The sequence below is a fragment of the Salmo salar genome, chromosome 26 (assembly GCF_965601325.2).
Source record: "Salmo salar chromosome 26, fSalSal1, whole genome shotgun sequence".
Lineage (NCBI taxonomy): Eukaryota > Metazoa > Chordata > Actinopteri > Salmoniformes > Salmonidae > Salmo > Salmo salar.
In genome coordinates this window covers 21,490,207-21,510,505 of record NC_138316.1, presented here as the reverse complement: position 1 = coordinate 21,510,505, position 20,299 = coordinate 21,490,207, and the positions used below count along the sequence as shown (strand labels likewise).

Genomic DNA, 20,299 nt, shown 5'->3' with positions numbered 1-20,299 from the left:
TTAGGTTTAAAACCATATTTTTAATAAGACAGATTCTAGAAATAGGCTAGCTTTATGACATTGAGGCTGTGGTAACTAGTGACGACTGACGAGAGGTTTATGGGAAGATGGCGCCTAGAAAGCGAAGTGTCGTTTGGTCTTTTTTCAGAGCCGTAGATGAGAAGAAAGTGACTTGTCTGCTGTGTTTGGAGACCGTCCTTCATTGCGGCCACACCACGAACATGCTAAGGCATTTGCGTAGCAAACACCTGAACGAGTATAGTAGCGCGGCAGCATCAAAAGATAGGCGGTCTGTGGTGGCGGACGACAACAGTCAACCAATGATGATTAACAGTGAAGACTATTGTGACGGTATGATTTGATATTATGTGGAGACGTTATCATACTCGAGTATCAGGTAATGCGAATGTAAAGTGTATCAAACTTTCATTCGTCAACCCACGCTTGATGCACAGACGGTGTTTAGCTATTCCGTCAAATGTTTCCATTGTGTTAGCCCAGACGCTAACTCAACTAGCTAACACACATTTGTACCCATACTAGGCCGGGCTAGCTATGGTAACGTCCTTTGCAAAGTTTGGTTGACTGCCTAATGTGTGTATTTTTGACCCCAGATGCTTAGATGTTTTTGATCATAGGGTAAATACTGCCTTTAGGCTATTTAATTTAGCAGCGGTCGGTAATTGTTGCCACCGCTGCAAAACATGTAATTATTTTATATAAATATTTCTGCCGAGCCGCCCTTTTAAATGGATAGTCGTCAGCTCAATTACTAGGCGTCTATGGTAAGATCTAGTATGATAGCTGAGCCAGTCACACTTCATATAAAATGAATGGAATGCTACTTACCAACTAGCTATATTATACTGCACACACAATGCTGAATGCTTATACCAAAAGCTAGCTAGCTTGTAACGTTAGCAGCTATGCTGTCTGTGTCCCGAATCAGCTGACCCAACGTTACAATATAATGATCGTGGAGAAACATGCTGATTTACGAACTGACTTGTGATAACATTCTTTCTTTTGGGGCAGGATGTCTACAACTTTAGGGTAATTAAACAAGCCAAGCAGTGTTGCCAGGTCTAGTAAAAATGTCTAACGCAATGACCTCTGAAAACATGCCCACTAGGTCTGAAAACTAGCCCCAAAATGTTGTTTGCAGCCTCAGAGGAGTTGCCACATTAAACCATGAAAGCCTTTTTCCATAACTTTATCGAGCGAATTAAGGAATATCTACGTATTTTTTTACGAAGTGAGTTAAGAACCAAAACTCGGTTTTCCATTAAAATAATAATTCGTCCAAGTATAAGAATGTTGCAAGAGAACATGCATAAATCGCCTTTATTGATTATTTTCCATCAATGGATATCGATTTTAAATAGTTTTGACTGCTATGATTAAACAATAAGGCCCTAGGAGGTGTGGTATATGGCCAGTATACCACGGCTAAGTGCTGTTCTTTGGCCATAGCCCTTAGCCGTGGTATATTGGCCATATACCACAAACCCCTGAGGAGCCTGATTGCTATGTAAACAAACAAAAAAATTGGGGTCATTCCTATGGTACACAGTCTGATATTCCATGGCTTTCAACCAATCAGCATTTAGGGTTCAAACACTATAGTTATGCATGTGCATAACTATAGATACATCTGACAGGAGAATTTGAGTGATGAAAGTTGGACAGAGGATCTGAATCTCTGTGCAAGAAACACTTGGAAGAACTTCAAAAAATGAATGTTAGTCTTTTCTGGCAATTGTGACTTCATTATGTGCCAGATGTTAAGGCTACAAACCGTTATAAGTTGCCTATTTGCGAGATTTACTTTTTTCAATCGGCATAGGCTACTGAAAAATCTGCGTTTATGATTGCAATTCAACTTTTCCATGGTTTGCTGAGCTAGTTGCAGGTAGCCTATAGCCCCTGAAAGGCCAACATCTAATTTCAGGGGAAAGTCCACAATGAAATGTGGAGGATGATACATTCGTGATAGATCTGTGACCATGATCACAACTGATAACTTCCTTTTTAAATTTACATGGCCATTAAGAATTGCATAACACAAGGCTACAACAACAAACGGAGCAATATGCTATTTATTAAATCATTGTGAACTTTCCCCCATAGCACGCGAGGGAGTTCCATAATTTCCATTTCGAATGTCCACTCGCACAGTGCTCGAGACCCAAGAACTGAGCATGCATAAAACCCTTCGCTTGATATGGTTATCCATAAGCAAAGTCGACATTAGAATGCAGTTTATCTAATGCGCTCTTATAGCGCCTAAAGTTGTTTTCCTGTGCTTTGTTACCATTATTTATTGATGCGCATCAGTTCTAGAGCGTTAATGTTTTATGGAACAAGGGTTGGAAATGGGTGTCTCCATTAGAGGTCGACCGATTAATCGGAATGGCCGATTTCAAGTTTTCATAACAATCGGAAATCGGTATTTTTGGATGCCGATTTGGCCCCCAAATAAGACCTTTATTTAACTAGGCAGGTCAGTTAAGAACACATTCTTATTTTCAATGATGGCCTAGGAACGGTGGGTTAACTGCCTTGTTCAGGGGCAGAACGACAGATTTTTACCTTGTCAGCTCAGGGATTCAATCTTGCAACCTTACGGTTAACTAGTCCAACGCTCTAACCACCTGCTTTACATTGCACTCCACACGAATGCAGTAAGAAGCCAAGGTAAGTTGTTAGCTAGCATTAAACTTATCTTATAAAAAACAATCAATCAATCATAATCACTAGTTAACTACACATGGTTGATGATATTACTAGTTTATCTAGCCTGTCCTGCGTTGCATATAATCGCTTAGGTACACGTTGCTCCAACCATAAACATCAATGCCTTTCTTAAAATCAATACACAAGTATATATTTTTAAACCAGCATATTTAGTTAATATTGCCTGCTAACATGAATTTCTTTTAACTAGGGAAAATGTGTCGCTTCTCTTGCAAACAGAGTCAGGGTATATGCAGCAGTTCGGGCTGCCTGGCTCGTTGCAAACTGTGTGAATACTATTTCTTCCTAACAAAGACAGCCAACTTCGCCAAACGGGGGATGATTTAATCAAAAGCGCATTTGTGAAAAAAGCACAATCGTTGGACAACTGTACCTAACCATAAACATCAATGCCTTTCTTAAAATCAATACACAGAAGTATATATTTTTAAACCTGCATATTTAGCTAAAAGAAATCCAGGTTAGCAGGCAATATTAACCAGGTGAAATTGTACGCAGAGTCAGGGTATATGCAACAGTTTGGCCCGCCTGGCTCATTGCGAACTAATTTGCCAGAATTTTACGTAATTATGACATAACATTGAAGGTTGTGCGATGTAACAGGAATATTTAGACTTATGGATGCCACCCGTTAGATAAAATACGAAACGGTTCTGTATTTCACTGAAAGAATAAACGTGATAGTTTCCGGATTCGACCATATTAATGACCTAAGGCTCGTGTTTCTGTGTGTTATTATGTTATAATTAAGTCTATGATTTGATAGAGCAGTCTGACTGAGCGATGGTAGGCAGCAGCAGGCTCGTAAGCATTCATTCAAAATAGAACTTTCGTGCGTTTTGCCAGCAGCCCTTCGCAATGCATTGCGCTGTTTATGACTTCAAGCCTGTCAACTCCCAAGATTAGGCTGGTGTAACTGATGTGAAATGGCTAGCTAGTTAGCCGGGTGCACGCTAATAGCGTTTAAAACGTCACTCGCTCTGAGACTTGGATTTGTTGTTTCCCCTTGCTCTGCATGGGTAACGCTGCTTCGAGGGTGGCTGTTGTCGATGTGTTCCTGGTTTGAGCCCAGGTAGGAGTGAGGAGAGGGACGGAAGCTATACTGTTACACTGGCAATACTAAAGTGCCTATAAGAACATCCAATAGTCAAAGGTATATGAAATACAAATCGTATAGCGAGAAATAGTCCTATAATTCCTATAATAACTACAACCTAAAACATCTTACCTGGGAATATTGAAGACTCATGTTAAAAGGAACCACCAGTTTTCATATGTTCTGATGTTCTGAGCAAGGAACTTAAACGTTAGCTTTTTTACATGGCACAAATTGCACTTTTACTTTCTTCTCCAACACTTTGTTTTTGCATTATTTAAACCAAATTGAACATGTTTCATTAATAATTTGAGGCTAAATTGATTTTATTGATGTATTATATTAAGTTAAAATAAGTGTTCATTCAGTATTGTTGTAATTGTCATTATTATAAATATATATATATATACAAATAAAACCAGCCGATTAATCGGTATCGGGTTTTTTGGGGCCTCCAATAATCGGTATCGGCGTTGAAAAATCATAATCGGTCGACCTCTAGTCTCCATAATGACAATCTAAATAGGCTACTTACAACTGGTAAAAAGTTGTCACGAAGTGCACGATTGCTGCTCAGTCTCCTCGCACTCAGTTTCACTAGCCAATCAACACAGGTCTGTGAGCGCTGGCGCGGTGAGTGTGAAACAGAATGGGGGGTGTTTCATACATATTTTATTAGGCTACATATAACCCACCATTTGTATTTTAGATTAAGCAAAGATAATATATCTGTCCACTAACATAGGCCTACGGCATTACCCCAAGTTCTTGTTTCAAAAACATCTAATCAGTGCTTCAGAACCAAGTGTTGATCAATGACCTGTCATCATTGTCGCGCAATGGCGGGCACACATAAATGTCCAGAAAGCGCTTGTTTAATTTTTCCCGGTTTTGCCTAGCAAAGTCAAGAGTAGCCTACCTACATTCATATTATCCATATAAAATACAGTTGAGCAATCTGCTAAGGACGCATCTTTGCCAGAATAATAGGTAACCTGGTGATTTCAATAGTCATTGTCAAATGGGCCTAGTATTTGGCATGCAGGTAGGCCAAATGATCCTGCTTGCTCAGGACTCCAGATAAGTAACAATGTGACATGATATCGTAAGTTGATATTGACTGCTAACATAAATGACTTTCAGCTCAAAATGCAGGTGTGAAAAACGCAGTTTATTTCTGGATCTTGCGCATTGAGAATGCATCAGTGTTTATGACTAATGCAGTGCGTGAGCGAGGGTCGCAAGCGTTGAACAACTCCATTTTGGGGGTCACGGATCAAAAGTTTTGAGAACCACTTAGCTAGCGAAGAGTGCTGATTTGCTGTAGGTCTACAAGTAAAGGATCAGGTGCAGCGCAAACTTAAAATTGTAGGGAGGGGAGTGCCATAAATAAATATGCAGCACCAAAAATAGTTTGGTGATCAAGAATGTTACCTGCTAACTAGCAATGGGCGTCAAGGAACAATTACTACCTACTGGTCTTTTGGTATGTCAAAATTGCTTGAAATTGATGATTACTTATGGAATTTTTTTACATGAATTATTACATCATCAAAATGTGTTCTAGACAAAACAACAGAAAGGGCTGTCTGGTGCCTCAATAAATATTTGTACACTCTTTAGAAAAAAAGATGCTATCTCATACCTTAAAGGGTTATTCTGCTCTCCCCATAGGAGAACCCTAAAGAACCATTTTTGGTTCCAGGTAGAACCCTCCATGTAAAACTGTTTCAACAGTTAGGTTCTACGTGGAACCCAATTGGGTTCTCTTATGGGGACAGTCGAATAACTGTTTTTTTCTTCTTCTCTCTAAGTGTGTAGTTGAACAAGTCATTGCATGTAGGGTATATATTTTTAAACGTGATCGACTTGCTCATAGAATGCACGATTTGGACTTGACTCGACCCATTCTACTTGAGACTCAGACCTAAATAATAATGCAATATCTAATTTACATAAGTATTCACACCCCTGATTCACGACTTTGCAGAAGCACCTTTGGCAGAAATGACAGCTGTGAGTTTTTCTGGGTAAATCTCTAAGAGCTTTCCATATCTCAGTTGTGCTATATTTGCCCATTTTATTATTTTCAAATGTCTTCAAGGTCTGTCAAATTGGTTGTTGATCATTGCTAGACAACCAGGCCATACAGTTTCAGGTAGATTTAAGTCAACTGTAACTCAGCCACTCTGGAACATTCACTGGCTTCTTGGTAAGCAACTCCAGTTTAGATTTGGCCTTGGGTTTTAGGTTATTGTCCTGTTGAAATGTGAATTCATCTCTGTGTCTTGTTGAAAGCAGACTGAACCAGGATTTCCTCTCGCATTTTGCCTATACTTAGCGCCATTCTGTTTTTTTACATATTTATTTATTTAAACTCCCCAGTCCTTAACAATTACAAGCATACCCAAAACATGATGCAGCCACCACTATGCTTGAAAATATTGAGTGGTACTCAGTAATGTATTGCATTTGCCCCAAACATAACACTTTGTATTCAGGACAAAAGTTCAAAGCTATGCCACATTTTTTGCAGTATTACTTTACTGCGTTGTTGCAAACAGGATGCATGTTTTGGAATAGTTTTATTCTGTACAGGCTTCCTTTTCCCCTCTGTCAATTAGGTTAGTATTGTGGAGAAACTACAATGTTGTTGATCCATCCTCAGTTTCCTCCTATCACAGCCATTAAACTCTGTAAGTGTTTTAAGGTCACCTTTGGCCTCATGGTGAAATCCCAGAATAGTTACCTTCCTCCCCGGCAAATGAGTTAGGAAGGACGCCTGTATCATTGTAGTGACTGGGTGTATTGGTACACCATCCAAAGTGAAATTAATAACTTCATCATGCTCAAAGGGCTGTTCAATGTCTGCTTTTACGTTGTTTACCCATCTACCAATAGGTGCCCTTCTTTATAAGGCATTGGACAACCTCTCTGGTCTTTTGTGGTTGAATCTGTTTGAAATTCACTGCTCGACTGATGGACCTTACAATAGTCTGTATATGTGAGATAGTCATTCAAAAATAATGTTTAACACTATTATTTCAACTTTATTATGTGACTTGTTAAGCACATTTTCATTCACCAACTTATTTAGGCTTGGCATAACAGAGGGGTTGAATACTTATTCACTCAATACATTTCAAGCTATGAATTTTTTTTTTTTTTTTTACATTTTAAAAACGTAATTCCACTTTGACATTATGGGGTATTGTGTGTAGGCCAGTGACCAAAACATCTACATTTACTATAATTTACTAACTCAACAACATTTTGAAAAAGTCAATGGGTGTGAACTTTCTGAAGGCACCATATGTAAAATACACTACATGACCAAAAGTATATGGACACCTACTTGTCGAACATATCTTCCGAAATCATGGGCATTAATATGTAGTTGGTCTCCCCCCCCCCCCCCCCCCTTTGCTGCTATAACAGCCTCCACTCTTCTGGGAAGGCTTTCCACTAGATGTTGGAACATTGCTGCGGGGACTTGCTTCCATTCAGCCACAAGCATTAGTGAGGTCGGGCACTGACCACTAGGCTTTGCTCGCAGTTGGCGTTTCAATTCAATGGGATTGAGGTCAAGGCTCTGTGCAGGCCAGTCAAGTTCTTCCACACTGATCTCAACAAACCATTTCTGTATGGACCTCGTTTTGTGCACAGGGACATTGTCATGCTGAAACAGGAAAGGGCCTTACCCAAACTGTTGCCACAAAGTTGGAAGCACAGAATCGTCTAGAATGTCATTGTATGCTGTTGCGTAAAGATTTCCCTTCAATGGAACTAAGGGGCCTAGCCCGACCCATAAAAATCAGCCCCAGACCATTATTCCTTCTCCACCAAATGGTACAGTTGGCACTATGCGTTGTGGCAGGTAGCGTTCTCCTGGCATCCGCCAAACCTATATTAGTCCATCGGACTGCCAGAAGGTTAAGTATGGTTCATCACTCTAGAGAACGCGTTTCCACTGCTCCAGAGTTCGATGGCGGTGAGCTTTTACACCACTCCAGCTGACGCTTGGCATTGCACATGGTGATCTTAAGCCATGGAAACCCATTTCATAAAGCTCCAGACGAACAGTTCTTGTGCTGACGTTGCTTCCAGAGGCAGTTTGGAACTCGTAGTGAGTGTTGCAACCTAGGACAGACGATTTTTACGAACTACGTGCTTCAGCAGTTGGCGGTCCCGTTCTGTGAGCTTGTGTGGCTTACCACTTCGTGGCTGAGCTGATGTTTCACCTAAATGTTTCCACTTCACAATAACAGCACTTACAGCTCTAGCAGGGCAGAAATTTGACGAGGTGACTTGTTGGAAAGGTGGCATCTTATGACGGTGCCCCGTAGAAAGTCACTGAGCTCTTCAGTAAGCCATTCTACTGCCAGTGTTTGTCTATGGAGATTGCATGGCGGTGTGCTTGATTTTATATACCCATCAGCAAATAGCTGAATCCACTAATTTGAAGGCCATGAATCCACATACTTTTGGCCATGTAGTGTAGCTGTAAGATAAGTTGGCTAGCAACACATTTTAGGTGAATGGTTAAGTCACAGTCCTCAGTGGAGTAACTTTATTTTTTTTAATGATTTTTTTTTTTTTACACTTGTGTCTCAGTGGAGGTAGCACTAGAGGAGCAGCCCCCAGAGCAGGCAGCCTCGGTGAGTGACGCAGACATCGCAAGCGCCATCAACGGCATCCTGAAGGCAGCAGAGGATCACGCTGTGGTCAGAGACACCGGGGCTGTGATTGTGGGCCAGGTCAGTGCAGGGGCCACACCATCTGGCCGGAAGTGGAGCTCCGTGTGGACGCACTATGAGCGGTTGGAGGAGCAGAACCGCGCGCTTTGTCTGATCTGCAATGAGAAGATCCAGCACCAGAGCAGCACCAGCAACCTGCTGCGCCACCTCTCCAAGAGACATCCAGAGGCCTTTGCTCGCCTGGAGGGCCACATCAAGAAACAGAAGACCAGCGTCGTCCAGAAAACATTGCGTAGAGACGGCGACCCAGGCCCCAAACACACCAACCTGTCAAGGAGAATTGGAGGGGTTGCACTGAAACAAAGCCCAGGGAAATTTCCAGGTAGGTCTGATGACTGTATATATGTGTGCGTATCGGTGTTGCTCAAATTGATCCCAAAATACTGTATTATTCTGTATTCGAAGAACTGATGCTCATACGTGTGTTCATTTATGAAAATACGTAATTTAGAGAACCTGAGCTCTTGATTTCATGCTGTCTTTCCTGTCTCCGCTCTCTTTCTCTCTCTGTAGATGCATTTGATGTGATGGGAGCGTGTGAGGGGGAGGTGCGTGTGTTGGAGCGGGAGCGTGAGCTGACGGAGGCCTTGATGAGGGCTCAGCAGCAGGAGGCACGGGCGCTGGAGCAGCAGAGGGAGCTCCTGGAGACACTACGTCGGGCCAACACCAGAGAGGCATCTGCAGAGAAGGTGGCCCTGGAGACCTTGAGGAGAAGCCAGGAGCAGGAGGCCCGCTCCCTGCAGAGGGAGAGGGAAGACCTGCAGAGAGAGCGAATGGAGTTGCAGATGGAGAAGGAAAGGATGCAAAGGGAGAGGGAGGAGCTGGAGTGCTTAAGAAGGGACTCTGGGCAAGAGAGGAGTCCGGTGCAGACAGTGGACCGAACCACTGGGTTGTTCCAGGGGGATGTGGTACAGGAGGTGACTATGAGGGAAGAGGTTCTTGGTTAGGGGATGTTTCAGTAAGCCAACAGGACGATACTGTAATGTTCAGAAGTTGACCACCTATCCAATCACCATGCATTGACTAACTCAAACACCTCTCTCTAAAAGAAGGGAGATGGTGGGTGAATGCACTCACAAGGGGGTTTAGTGATGTAAATACTTTTGTAACTTTTCTTAATGAAAATAAACCTATACCATGTCATTAAGTTGTGGAGTTTTTAGTTCAGGAGTATAGTAAGTCCTCATGTGGAAGACCACCTACCATTAAATCATTGTACTCTAGAACAAAGTGACACATTTGAGTTAGGAGTATAACATAGTTTGTTTATTATTACACTGTACCAGTCAAAATTTTGGCTACACCTACTCATTCAAGTGATTTCCTTTATTCTTACTATTTTCAACATTGTAGAATAATAGTGAAGACCTGAAAACTATGAAATAACACATATGGAATCATGTAGTAACCAAAAAAGTGTCAAACAAATTAAAATATATTTGAGATTCTTTGAAGTAGCCACCCTTTGCCTTTGACAGCTTTGCACACTCTTGGCATTCTCACAACCAGCTTCACCTGGAATGCTTTTCCCACAGTCTTGAAAGAGTTCCCACATATGCTGTGCACTTGTTGGCTGCTTTTCCTTCACTCTGCGGTCCAACTCATCCCAAACCATCTCAATTGGGTTGAGGTCAGGTGATCTGATGTAGCACTCCATCACTCTCCTTCTTGGTCAAATAGCCCTAACACAGCCTGGAGGTGTGTTGTTACGTTGTCCTGTTGAAAAACAAATGATAGTCCCACTAAGCGCAAACCAGATGGGATAGCGTATCGCTGCAGAATGCTGTGGTAGCCATGCTGGTTGTGTGCCTTGAATTCTAAATAAATCACTGACAGTGTCAACAGCAAAGCACCATCACACCACCTCCTCCATGCTTCACTGTGGGGACTACACATGCAGAGATCATCTGCTCTGCAGCTCACAAAGACACGGCAGTTGGAACCAAAAATCTCATTTGGACTCAGACCAAAGGACAGATTTCAACCGGTCTAATGTCCATTGCTCCTATGTCTTGGCCCAAGCAATTCTCTTCTTATTGGTGTCTTTTAGTAGTGTTTTCTTTGCAGCAATTTGACCATGAAGGCCTGATTCACACAGTTGATGGTGAGATGTGTCTTTTTTACTTGAACTCTGTGAAGCATTTGTTTGGGTTGCAATGTCTTAAAAAATAAAAAAATATTTAACCTTTATTTAACCAGGTAGGCCAGTTGAGAACAAGTTCTCATTTACAACAGTGACCTGGCTAAGAGAAAGCAAAGCAGTGCAACAAAAACAACACAAGAGTTACCAGTCTGAGGCTGGTAACTCTAGTGAACTTATCCTATGCAGCAGAGGTTACTCTGGGTCTTCCTTTCCTGTGGTGGTCCTCATGAGAGCCAGTTTCATCATAGTTTTTGCGACTGCACTTGAAGAAACTTTCAAAGTTCATAACATTTTCTGGATTGACTGACCATGTCTTAAAGTAATGATGGACTGTTGTTTCTCTTTGCTTATTTGAGTTGATCTTGCCATAATATGGGCTTGGTCTTTTACCAAATAGGGCTATCTTCCTTATACCACCCCGACCTTGTCACAACATAACTGATTGGCTCAAATGTATTTTTAAGTTAACTTCTGTAATTTCTTAACTTAACAAGGCACACCTGTTAATTGAAATGCATTCCAGGTGACTACCTCATGAAGCTGGTTGAGAGAATGCCAATAGTGTGCAAAGCTGTCATCAAGGCAAACGGTGGCTACTTTGAAGAATCTCAAATGTAAAATATATTTTGATTTGTGTAACTTCTTTGGGATAGGGGGCAGTATTTTCACGGCCAGATAAAAAACGTACCCGATTTAATCTGGTTACTACTCCTGCCCAGAAACTAGAATATGCATATAATTAGTAGATTTGGATAGAAAACACTGTAACGTTTCTAAAACTGTTTGAATGGTGTCTGTGAGTATAACAGAACTCATATGGCAGGCCAAAACCTGAGAAGATTCCATGCAGGAAGTGCCCTGTCTGACAATTTGTTGTCCTTCTGTTGCATCTCTATCGACATTACAGCATCTGTGCTGTAACGTGACACTTTCTAAGGCTTCCATTGGCTCTCTAAAGCCGCCAGAAAGTGGAATGGGGTGTCTGCTGTCTCTGGGCAAAGTACAACAGCAGAGTTTGTAAGTGGTCAGCCTGGGGACAGTGAGACTGAGATGCGCATTCACGAGACTTCTCCATTTTTTTTCTTTCAGCCTTTGAATGAATACAATGTTGCCCGGTTGGAATATAATCGCTATTTTACGAGAAAAATAGCATAAAAATTTATTTTAAACAGCGTTTGACATGCTTCTAAGAACAGTAATGGAATATTTAGAAAAATTTTGTCACGAAATGCGCTCGCGCGTTACCCTTCGGATAGTGACCTGAACGCATGAACAAAACGGGGGTATTTGGATATAACTATGGATTATTTGGAACCAAAACATTTGTTGTTGAAGTCCTGGGAGTGCATTCTGACGAAGAACAGCAAAGGTAATCCAATTTTTGTAATAGTAATTCTGAGTTTAGGTGACCCCGAAGTTGGCGGATGTCAAAATAGCTAGCCGTGATGGCCGAGCTATGTACTCAGAATATTGCAAAATGTGCTTTCGCCGAAAAGCTATTTTAAAATCGGACATAGCGATTGCATAAAGGAGTTCTGTATCTATAATTCTTAAAATAATTGTTATGTATTTTGTCAATGTTTATCATGAGTAAATTCACCGGAAGTTTTCGGTGGGTATGCTAGTTCTGAACATCACATGCTAATGTAAAAAGCTGTTTTTTGATATAAATATGAACTTGATTGAACAAAACATGCATGTATTGTATAACAATGTCCTAGGAGTGTCATCTGATGAAGATCATCAAAGGTTAGTGCTGCATTTAGCTGTGGTTTGGGTTTATGTGACATATATGCTTGCTTGGAAAATGGCTGTGTGATTATTTGTGTCTATGTACTCTCCTAACATAATCTAATGTTTTGCTTTCGCTGTAAAGCCTTTTGGAAATCGGACAACGTGGTTCGATTCAGGAGAAGTGTATCTATAAAATGGTGTAAAATAGTCCTATGTTTGAGAACTTTGAATTATGACATTTTGTGGTTTTAAATTTGGCGCTCTGATTTTTCACTGGCTGTTGAATAGTGTGGGACGATTTTGTCCCACCTCCCCTAGTGAGGTTAACTTTCTGGGTTACTAAATTATTCCATGAGTTATTTCATAGTTTTGATGTCTTCACTATTATTCTACAATGTAGAAAATAGTAAAAAATAAAGTAGGTGTGTCAACTTATGACTGGTTCTGTATATGTATATTTATTACAGAATTAAAGTGTACAATCATTACAATTCATACTTTCGTTTCATCTCTGAGAACAGTTCCATCCCCCCTTTCCATCCCAGAATAATAATAATAGAAGGCTTTAGGTGAAAGGTGCATACATCATGGCATATAAAAGAGCAAATCTCATTTTAACAGAAAGAAATTAAACGATAGGAGTACAACACGTTCTTTCTTAGGGATTATCTGCTATAACATTTATTTATTTAACTATGTGATGTACTGTATGGGACCGAAGCAAAACAATTCCTTCACGGTTCTTCATTTCCATTTGTAGATTTACTTTCAGCTCAGTGAGCTAAAGCATCACAAACTAAAGTGAGCTTTTGGTCAGAACTTAGATGTATTGTCAGCAATTGCTCCCTCTTGAGGCACTGACTGCCTCGTTCTTCCAGAAGAGGGCCAGACCTCGCTTCCAACGGAGAGAATGTGGGTGCTTAAGCTCTGTCCAGTTGTCATGGAACTCTGCTCTGCCCCCCGCAGTCTCTTAACACAGAGCCATAGGAACAGGAAGAACCCTGTGGAAAACAGGAAGCAGTGTTATAAACTAGCAGAGCAGAGGTGTATCCGGAGAGCGCAACATTGCTGAATGTTCAGAAAGAAATATACTGTGTAGAACAGCCATACTTGTCTGTGGAGCTCAGCAGTACATTATTGCTATCTGCAGTGTTAGAAATGTAAAATTGTGATGTTCCTGAATAAGCATTATTTAGATTGTATGTACGGGATATCTTTCACCCCTATGTTACTTGCTTGTTTCTCTCTTATGGAAAGATAGAAAATAAAGTATGTCGTTGGCTCCCTCCGATAAGGATGAGAATTTACCCTGCAGTGAGTTGAGGATGGTGAAGATGTAGAGGATGACGTAGTTGGTGTAGCCCATGGAGAAGAAGCCCATCCCCCAGGTGAGGCCCAGGATGCAGGTCAGCCCCAGAACGCTGCAGGTGATGTTGCGGCTCTGTCTCTTCCCCTGCGGCGATGTGACAGAGCGCAGCTTGAGCATCGTTGTGATGACGATGACGAAGATGGTGCTATTGAAGAGCAGGACCACTATCAGGTAAGCCACAACAGAGCCGTACTGCACACCAGAGTCTTTGATCCAGCACCTGTGAATCAGAGGGAGAAAGTCCCTTCTAAGGGCTGGTAGGCAATGCACCAATATGATGTGTTTTGTTAATAAACTCACATTCTGTTATTCAGCCCATAGAAATCTGTACTGACAGCGGCGACTATGGATACAACCAAAGCAGGAACACCTGAGAGGAGACAGATTGATTCTTTTGATTTTTCAGTTTACTGCTGGTCTGTACATGTTAACTGTTGTTTACTGTTTAACTGTGGTATCTGTTTTGACAGTGCTGTTCTTACCCCAGCCCAGCAGGCTCAGCTTCAGCAGATAGTGTCTCATGTAGGTGTTGTAGACCAGGACCAGCAGCCTGTACAGATGCAGAGCCTCCAGGCCCATCCAGGTGAAGCAGCAGAGCAGTGAGTAGTGCAGCAGGGCGGCCACAGCAGGACACAGGCCAGGGGCCATATATGCAGGGCCCACAAAGGCCAAGCCCACACTGGCCAACAGCAGCAGGTTGAGTAACAGCAGAGATGCCACCAACTGGAGATGAACCAGCATGGCATGGTCAGTAGATTTCCGTCTGAAAGAGAGAAAGATTGTGTGTGTGGTTGGTTAGCGTTCATACAAGGATTTATACATAGCTAGACATGACCGCCTCATTGACCTGATAGCTAGTGAGGTGAGACAGACAGATATTTGGGAGCCTCGGCCATGTACATAGGCTGATAGTATGTGGGCTTCAGATTGCAGACCTGCGTAGGACAAAGGCAAAGCAGCTAGCGAGGTACTGCTCTGTCAGCTGTCATGGGCAGCGTAGCTGTATGGAGAAGAATGTGCTTTCTGTACCCATAAGTGTCCATATACTGTATCCATGACCTATTAAATGTTTGAATCCTTCTCGACTGTAATGTGATTTGTGGGTTCAATTAAAGTATTTAAAAAGTGTGTGTTTGCTTGACAGGTGTCACTCACGAATGCTGAAAGCAGTGTGTCAGTAAGGTGATGGTACAGAAGAACACAGAGATGGCTCCGCCCACACAGGTGAGCACGCTCAGCGTCCTGGCATGGACCTCACTCAGTTTCACATCAGGGATCTGTGGGAGCAGTAACATCATGCTGCACATAACATTTATAAGGATTTGAGTACCCTAAGACTACTATTATTTTGGCCGTGCGTACTAAACAAGAAGCGAGTATGGATATTGGAACACAATCTCAATGCATTGACTATTCCTCTCAGGGGCAGCATGGCACTATGGTAACTGGAGCTGACTTTTTGAATCTGGAAATATGCAAATGTTTCCCATGAATAGATGTCAGGAAAGGAAATGGAAAACAGTAAGATATAATCTGGAAAGTAATATGAAAAGTAGGATCATCTCACCATGAGGGCAAAAAAGGAGAAGTGGTCACAGCTACAGATGGTCTGGTTAGTGAGCCTCAGGGTGTGGCAGCCATCAATGACCCATTCACCTCCTTCAACAATAAGAAACAGACGTTCGTATACAACAGATCAACCGAGCCATTCTTGAATAAGTCATTCTGCTTTATATCATGCTCTATCAAATCGACGCATTAGCCCATATTTATTGATTTGATACACAATTGCTCATTAGTTATGCAGAGATATGCAGTCCGTATTTACGACTCTGGTTGTGGTAGACACACGTTGTATTCTCTTTTTCCTGAAGAAAAGAAAATGACAGTGTAAGCAGCTTGTTTAAATCTTACCACTGGTAAGTTGATTTTGACGGTAGTTACCTGTAGTTCAGATTTGTGTTTGAAGGTCATGTTGAATGGTGTTGACAGGTGAGAGATGGTTATGTTCTCAACTTCAATACCAAAGAGAATCTTACCAAGTTGTCCCTCTACAGTCTACACACAGACACAGATATTATTCCTGACAAAAGTTTGAGATGTTTTAGCCATGTGATGTGCAACTTGGGAGTGCATGGTAACTCACCCAATTTGGTGGTGAGGTTTTAAACACAGAGAAGATGAACTTAACCATGTCAGGGGCATGTCTACGCTTTAGCCCTGAGAGAAGGTCAGGGGGCAGGTTCACCTTGAGTTCAGGGTTCAAAATCTCTGCAATGTTGAATGAGATCTAGGGAGAGATGCATAAACACCCTCATACTGATACTTACATGTACACTAATGCACTTACTGTACCAGTGACAACTCCATCTCCTACTCAGATACATAGGTCTGTATATTACTTACACACACATTTATTGAGAAATTCTTCATGAAGAGTGAGTAGTTGTAAATGTATTATGTACTTTGTTTGAGATGTACAGATGAATGCTGTGTTGAGATGTTCTTGTTATAGTATATAATTGAGAGGATTTTTGTATTGATATCCGTGGGTCGTTGGATTTTGTTGGTGTTGACAGTCGTTTGGTGCTGATATGTATTGGAAGGTAGAGGTTGCGTATATCTGATATGCTGTATGTACACTCAAAAGGGTTCCAAAAGGGTTCTTCGCTAGGGCCCAGGCCCGTGGGGGACCGGAGGCAACAAAAATAATAACATTTACAGTGAGGGGAAAAGAGTATTTGATCCCCTGCTTATTTTGTACGTTTGCCCACTGACAAAGAAATGATCAGTCTATAATTTTAATGGTAGGTTTATTTGAACAGTGAGAGACAGAATAACAACAACAAAAAATCCAGAAAAACGCATGTCAAAAATGTTATAAATTGTTTTGCATTTTAATGAGGGAAATAAGTATTTGACCCCCTCTCAATCAGAAAGATTTCTGGCTCCCAGGTGTCTTTTATACAGGTAACGAGCAGAGATTAGGAGCACACTCTTAAAGGGAGTGTTCCTAATCTCAGTTTGTTACCTGTATAAAAGACACCTGTCCACAGAAGCAATCAATCAATCAGATTCCAAACTCTCCACCATGGCCAAGACCAAAGAGCTCTCCAAGGATGTCAGGGACAAGATTGTAGACCTACACAAGGCTGGAATGGACTACAAGACCATCGCCAAGCAGCTGGTGAGAAGGTGACAACAGTTGGTGCGATTATTCGCAAATGGAAGAAACACAAAAGAACTGTCAATCTCCCTCGGCCTGGGGCTCCATGCAAGATCTCACCTCGTGGAGTTGCAATGATCATGAGAACGGTGAGGAATCAGCCCAGAACTACGCGGGAGGATCTTGTCAATGATCTCAAGGCAGCTGGGACCATAGTCACCAAGAAAACAATTGGTAACACACTACACCGTGAAGGACTGAAATCCTGCAGCGCCCGCAAGGTCCCCCTGCTCAAGAAAGCACATATACATGCCCGTCTGAAGTTTGCCAATGAACATCTGAATGACTCAGAGGACAACTGGTGAAAGTGTTGTGGTCAGATGAGACCAAAATGGAGCTCTTTGGCATCAACTCAACTCGCCGTGTTTGGAGGAGGAGGAATGCTGCCTATGACCCCAAGAACACCATCCCCACCGTCAAACATGGAGGTGGAAACATTATGCTTTGGGGATGTTTTTCTGCTAAGGGGACAGGACAACTTCACCGCATCAAAAGGACGATGGACGGGGCCATGTACCGCCCCGATGGACGGGGCCATGTACCTCCTTCCCTCAGCCAGGGCATTGAAAATGGGTCGTGGATGGGTATTCCAGCATGACAATGACCCAAAACACACGGCCAAGGCAACAAAGGAGTGGCTCAAGAAGAAGCACATTAAGGTCCTGGAGTGGCCTAGCCAGTCTCCAGACCTTAATCCCATAGAAAATCTGTGGAGGGAGCTGAAGGTTCGAGTTGCAAAACGTCAGCCTCGAAACCTTAATGACTTGGAGAAGATCTGCAAAGAGGAGTGGGACAAAATCCCTCCTGAGATGTGTGCAAACCTGGTCTGACCTCTGTGATTGCCAACAAGTGTTTTGCCACCAAGTACTAAGTCATGTTTTGCAGAGGGGTCAAATACTTATTTCCCTCATTTAAAATGCAAATCACTTTATAACATTTTTGACATGCGTTTTTCTGGATTTTTTTTGTTGTTATTCTGTCTCTCACTGTTCAAATAAACCTACCATTAAAATTATAGTCTGATAATTTCTTTGTCAGTGGGCAAACGTACAAAATCAGCAGGGGATCAAATACTTTTTTCCCTCACTGTATGTGTATAGATATATATATATACATATATATACACATACACACATACACAAACACACACACAGTGGCAAGAAAAAGTAGTTGTGAGGCCGGTTGGACCTACTGCCAAATTCTCTAAAACGACATTGAGGCAGTAGAGAAAGGAACATTCAATTCTCTGGCAACAGCTCTGGTGGACATTCTTGCAGTCAGTATGCCAATTACACACTCCCTCAACTTGAGACATCTTAGAGTGGTCTTATATTGTCCCCAGCACAAGGTGCATCTGTATAATGAACATGCTGTTTATTCAGCTTCTTCATATGCCACACCTCGGGTGGATGGATTATCTTGGCAAAGGAGAAATGCACACTAACAGGGATGTAAACAAATGTGCACAACATTTTAGAGAAATAAGCTTGTTGTGCGTATGGAAAATGTCTGGGATCTTATATTTCAGCTCATGAAACATGGGACCAACACTACATGTTGCATTTATATTTTTGTACAGTGTGTGCATTTACTGTACCAGTGACAAATCCATCTTGGTGCATGGATTTGTTTACAGAAAATGACGGTGTGCCGGGAAGTGTGGGGGCCCTATTAAAAAAATAATAATAATAAAGCGCCGGGGCCTATGATTTCTTAATCCGGCCCTGCCTATGGGGACAGCCAAAGAACACTTTAGGTTGTAGATCACACATTTCTTTCTAAGAGTGTAGGGCAGACCTGATTATACTCACCTTGGTTGCAGATACATAGACTTTCATCCCAGTGTAGGCTGTCAGATTAATCTCCACAGCAAGACTGACTCCCTGATCAGGAGAGGTAGCTGAAGGAGGGGCTGAAGTAGTGAGAGTTGTGGTAGTGGTAAGGACAGGAGTTGTAAAGGTGTTGGTGGATGGGATTGGAGAAGGTGTAGTAGAGGGGGGTGAGGTAATGGGGGGAGAGGAAGGAGTGGTCAAGGGTACAGGAGTTGTTTCAATAGTTGAAGAAAGAGTAGCAGCAGTAGTTTTAGGGGTAGTTTTTATAGAGGTGGTAGTAGTAGTAGTGGCTGTTGTCTTGGTAGTGGAAGAACACCGGTCATCTAAAAAATAGAAAAAGAGTGAAGATGCTATCTTATGTAGCGGACTGAGCCTTCTAAACAGCATGGTTGCTTCATAAAGTTCCCTTGGTGTGTTGGAATTGATAGGGTCAGAGTTTAACATTTAACAGTATCAACTGCATTTACGTTAGCCAAACTTTAAACGTGGCTGTAATCGTCCTTCATTTTATACATTAAATCCACGCACCAAACCAGTGTTTGAATGCTAGATCCACCTACCTGTACATTTGTAGTTACCTTTGAAAAAGGGTATTTGCAAATATATAATTGTGCAGTTGCATGAAAGACATGGCCCGCAACATGAACATGTCGTTTCACATTTATCTTTGTCTTTCATATAGTTGCATATTTTACTGAACTCACAGCACCTTTGTACTAGGAAAAAGAAACAAAGAAAAAAAAATCACAAATCACCATGTAAACAAAAGAAACATGTTGTTTTGATACAATCATATCCTTTTCAGACAATTGGAATATGCCATCTTGTATATGTGTCAGCTATTGCTTATTTGTCTCTCTGAAAGCATAAACTACGATTTTTTTATATTTTTAAGTGCTGACTTGAAACCTTTAGAGAAGGTTTCGACACCACTGAACAGGCATTTTATTTGTCTAAAAAGTAGTCAGGTGTAAACAGGACTACACTGTATAAGCACAGTTCCACAGTATTGTAGTAGAGCAATTAATACAGTATTGATAATGATTGCGCAGCTCAAAGGGACGCAATCATTTATGATTAAATAATTTTTAAATTGGAGCTGGATGGTCTCACCTGTTTGACTGTTTACCGTGGATGCTATGATGTGGACTGTACAGTTGTAATTATTTTTTATAGCTGTAATTCTGATGGTGCAGATTAAGCTTTGAACTCTGACATTCAGCACAGTCCAAGTGAGGAGGAAAACATGTCCGACACGCACCCACATTGTCTCTCAAGCAACTGTCCTGGTGAGGTATTAATCCTCGACCTCAGGTCTTTCCATTGGTGTTTGTATCTGCTATGTTTCGCTTCTGGATGTTTCTGTTCAGTTGTGTCACAGGTTT

General features: G+C 41.7%; 2 protein-coding genes across 3 annotated transcripts; one reads left to right on the top strand and one right to left on the bottom strand.

The window, feature by feature from the left end:
- The first annotated feature begins 5 nt into the window (after nucleotides 1–5).
- Nucleotides 6–9,753, top strand: LOC106587410 (uncharacterized). The gene is made up of 3 exons (XM_014175769.3): nucleotides 6–351; nucleotides 8,468–8,932; nucleotides 9,124–9,753. The coding sequence occupies exons 1-3, from the start codon at nucleotides 108–110 to the stop codon at nucleotides 9,555–9,557; spliced, it is 1,143 nt and encodes a 380-aa protein (XP_014031244.1). The 5' UTR covers nucleotides 6–107; the 3' UTR covers nucleotides 9,558–9,753.
- A 3,170-nt stretch (nucleotides 9,754–12,923) lies between these two features.
- Nucleotides 12,924–20,299, bottom strand: LOC106587414 (adhesion G protein-coupled receptor G3). Of its 2 annotated transcripts, XM_082969515.1 has the most exons (9): nucleotides 20,028–20,299; nucleotides 19,475–19,630; nucleotides 18,894–19,237; nucleotides 15,424–16,146; nucleotides 15,012–15,133; nucleotides 14,339–14,619; nucleotides 14,157–14,226; nucleotides 13,796–14,076; nucleotides 12,924–13,488 (listed from the first exon to the last, which is right to left on the bottom strand). In XM_082969515.1, exons 4-9 carry the CDS (start codon nucleotides 15,424–15,426, stop codon nucleotides 13,301–13,303), a joined length of 945 nt encoding a protein of 314 aa, XP_082825641.1. In that variant the 5' UTR covers nucleotides 15,427–16,146; nucleotides 18,894–19,237; nucleotides 19,475–19,630; nucleotides 20,028–20,299; the 3' UTR covers nucleotides 12,924–13,300. The 2 variants fall into 2 exon arrangements, with proteins under 2 accessions (XP_082825641.1, XP_082825642.1); XM_082969516.1 differs by lacking the exons at nucleotides 19,475–19,630; nucleotides 20,028–20,299 and having other exon boundaries at nucleotides 18,894–19,271.

What these genes read in the sequence shown, in the direction of transcription:
- LOC106587410 (XM_014175769.3), top strand. Translation starts at nt 108, where the DNA reads ATGGCGCCTAGAAAGCGAAGTGTCGTTTGGTCTTTTTTCAGAGCCGTA. An exon ending in CAGTGAAGACTATTGTGACG is followed by an intron (nt 352 to 8,467) that starts GTATGATTTGAT and finishes CTTGTGTCTCAG; the next exon opens with TGGAGGTAGCACTAGAGGAG. An exon ending in AAGCCCAGGGAAATTTCCAG is followed by an intron (nt 8,933 to 9,123) that starts GTAGGTCTGATG and finishes CTCTCTCTGTAG; the next exon opens with ATGCATTTGATGTGATGGGA.
- LOC106587414 (XM_082969515.1), bottom strand. An exon ending in ACACACTGCTTTCAGCATTC is followed by an intron (nt 14,620 to 15,011) that starts GTGAGTGACACC and finishes TCTCTCTTTCAG; the next exon opens with ACGGAAATCTACTGACCATG. An exon ending in CATCCTCAACTCACTGCAGG is followed by an intron (nt 13,489 to 13,795) that starts GTAAATTCTCAT and finishes TGTTTTCCACAG; the next exon opens with GGTTCTTCCTGTTCCTATGG.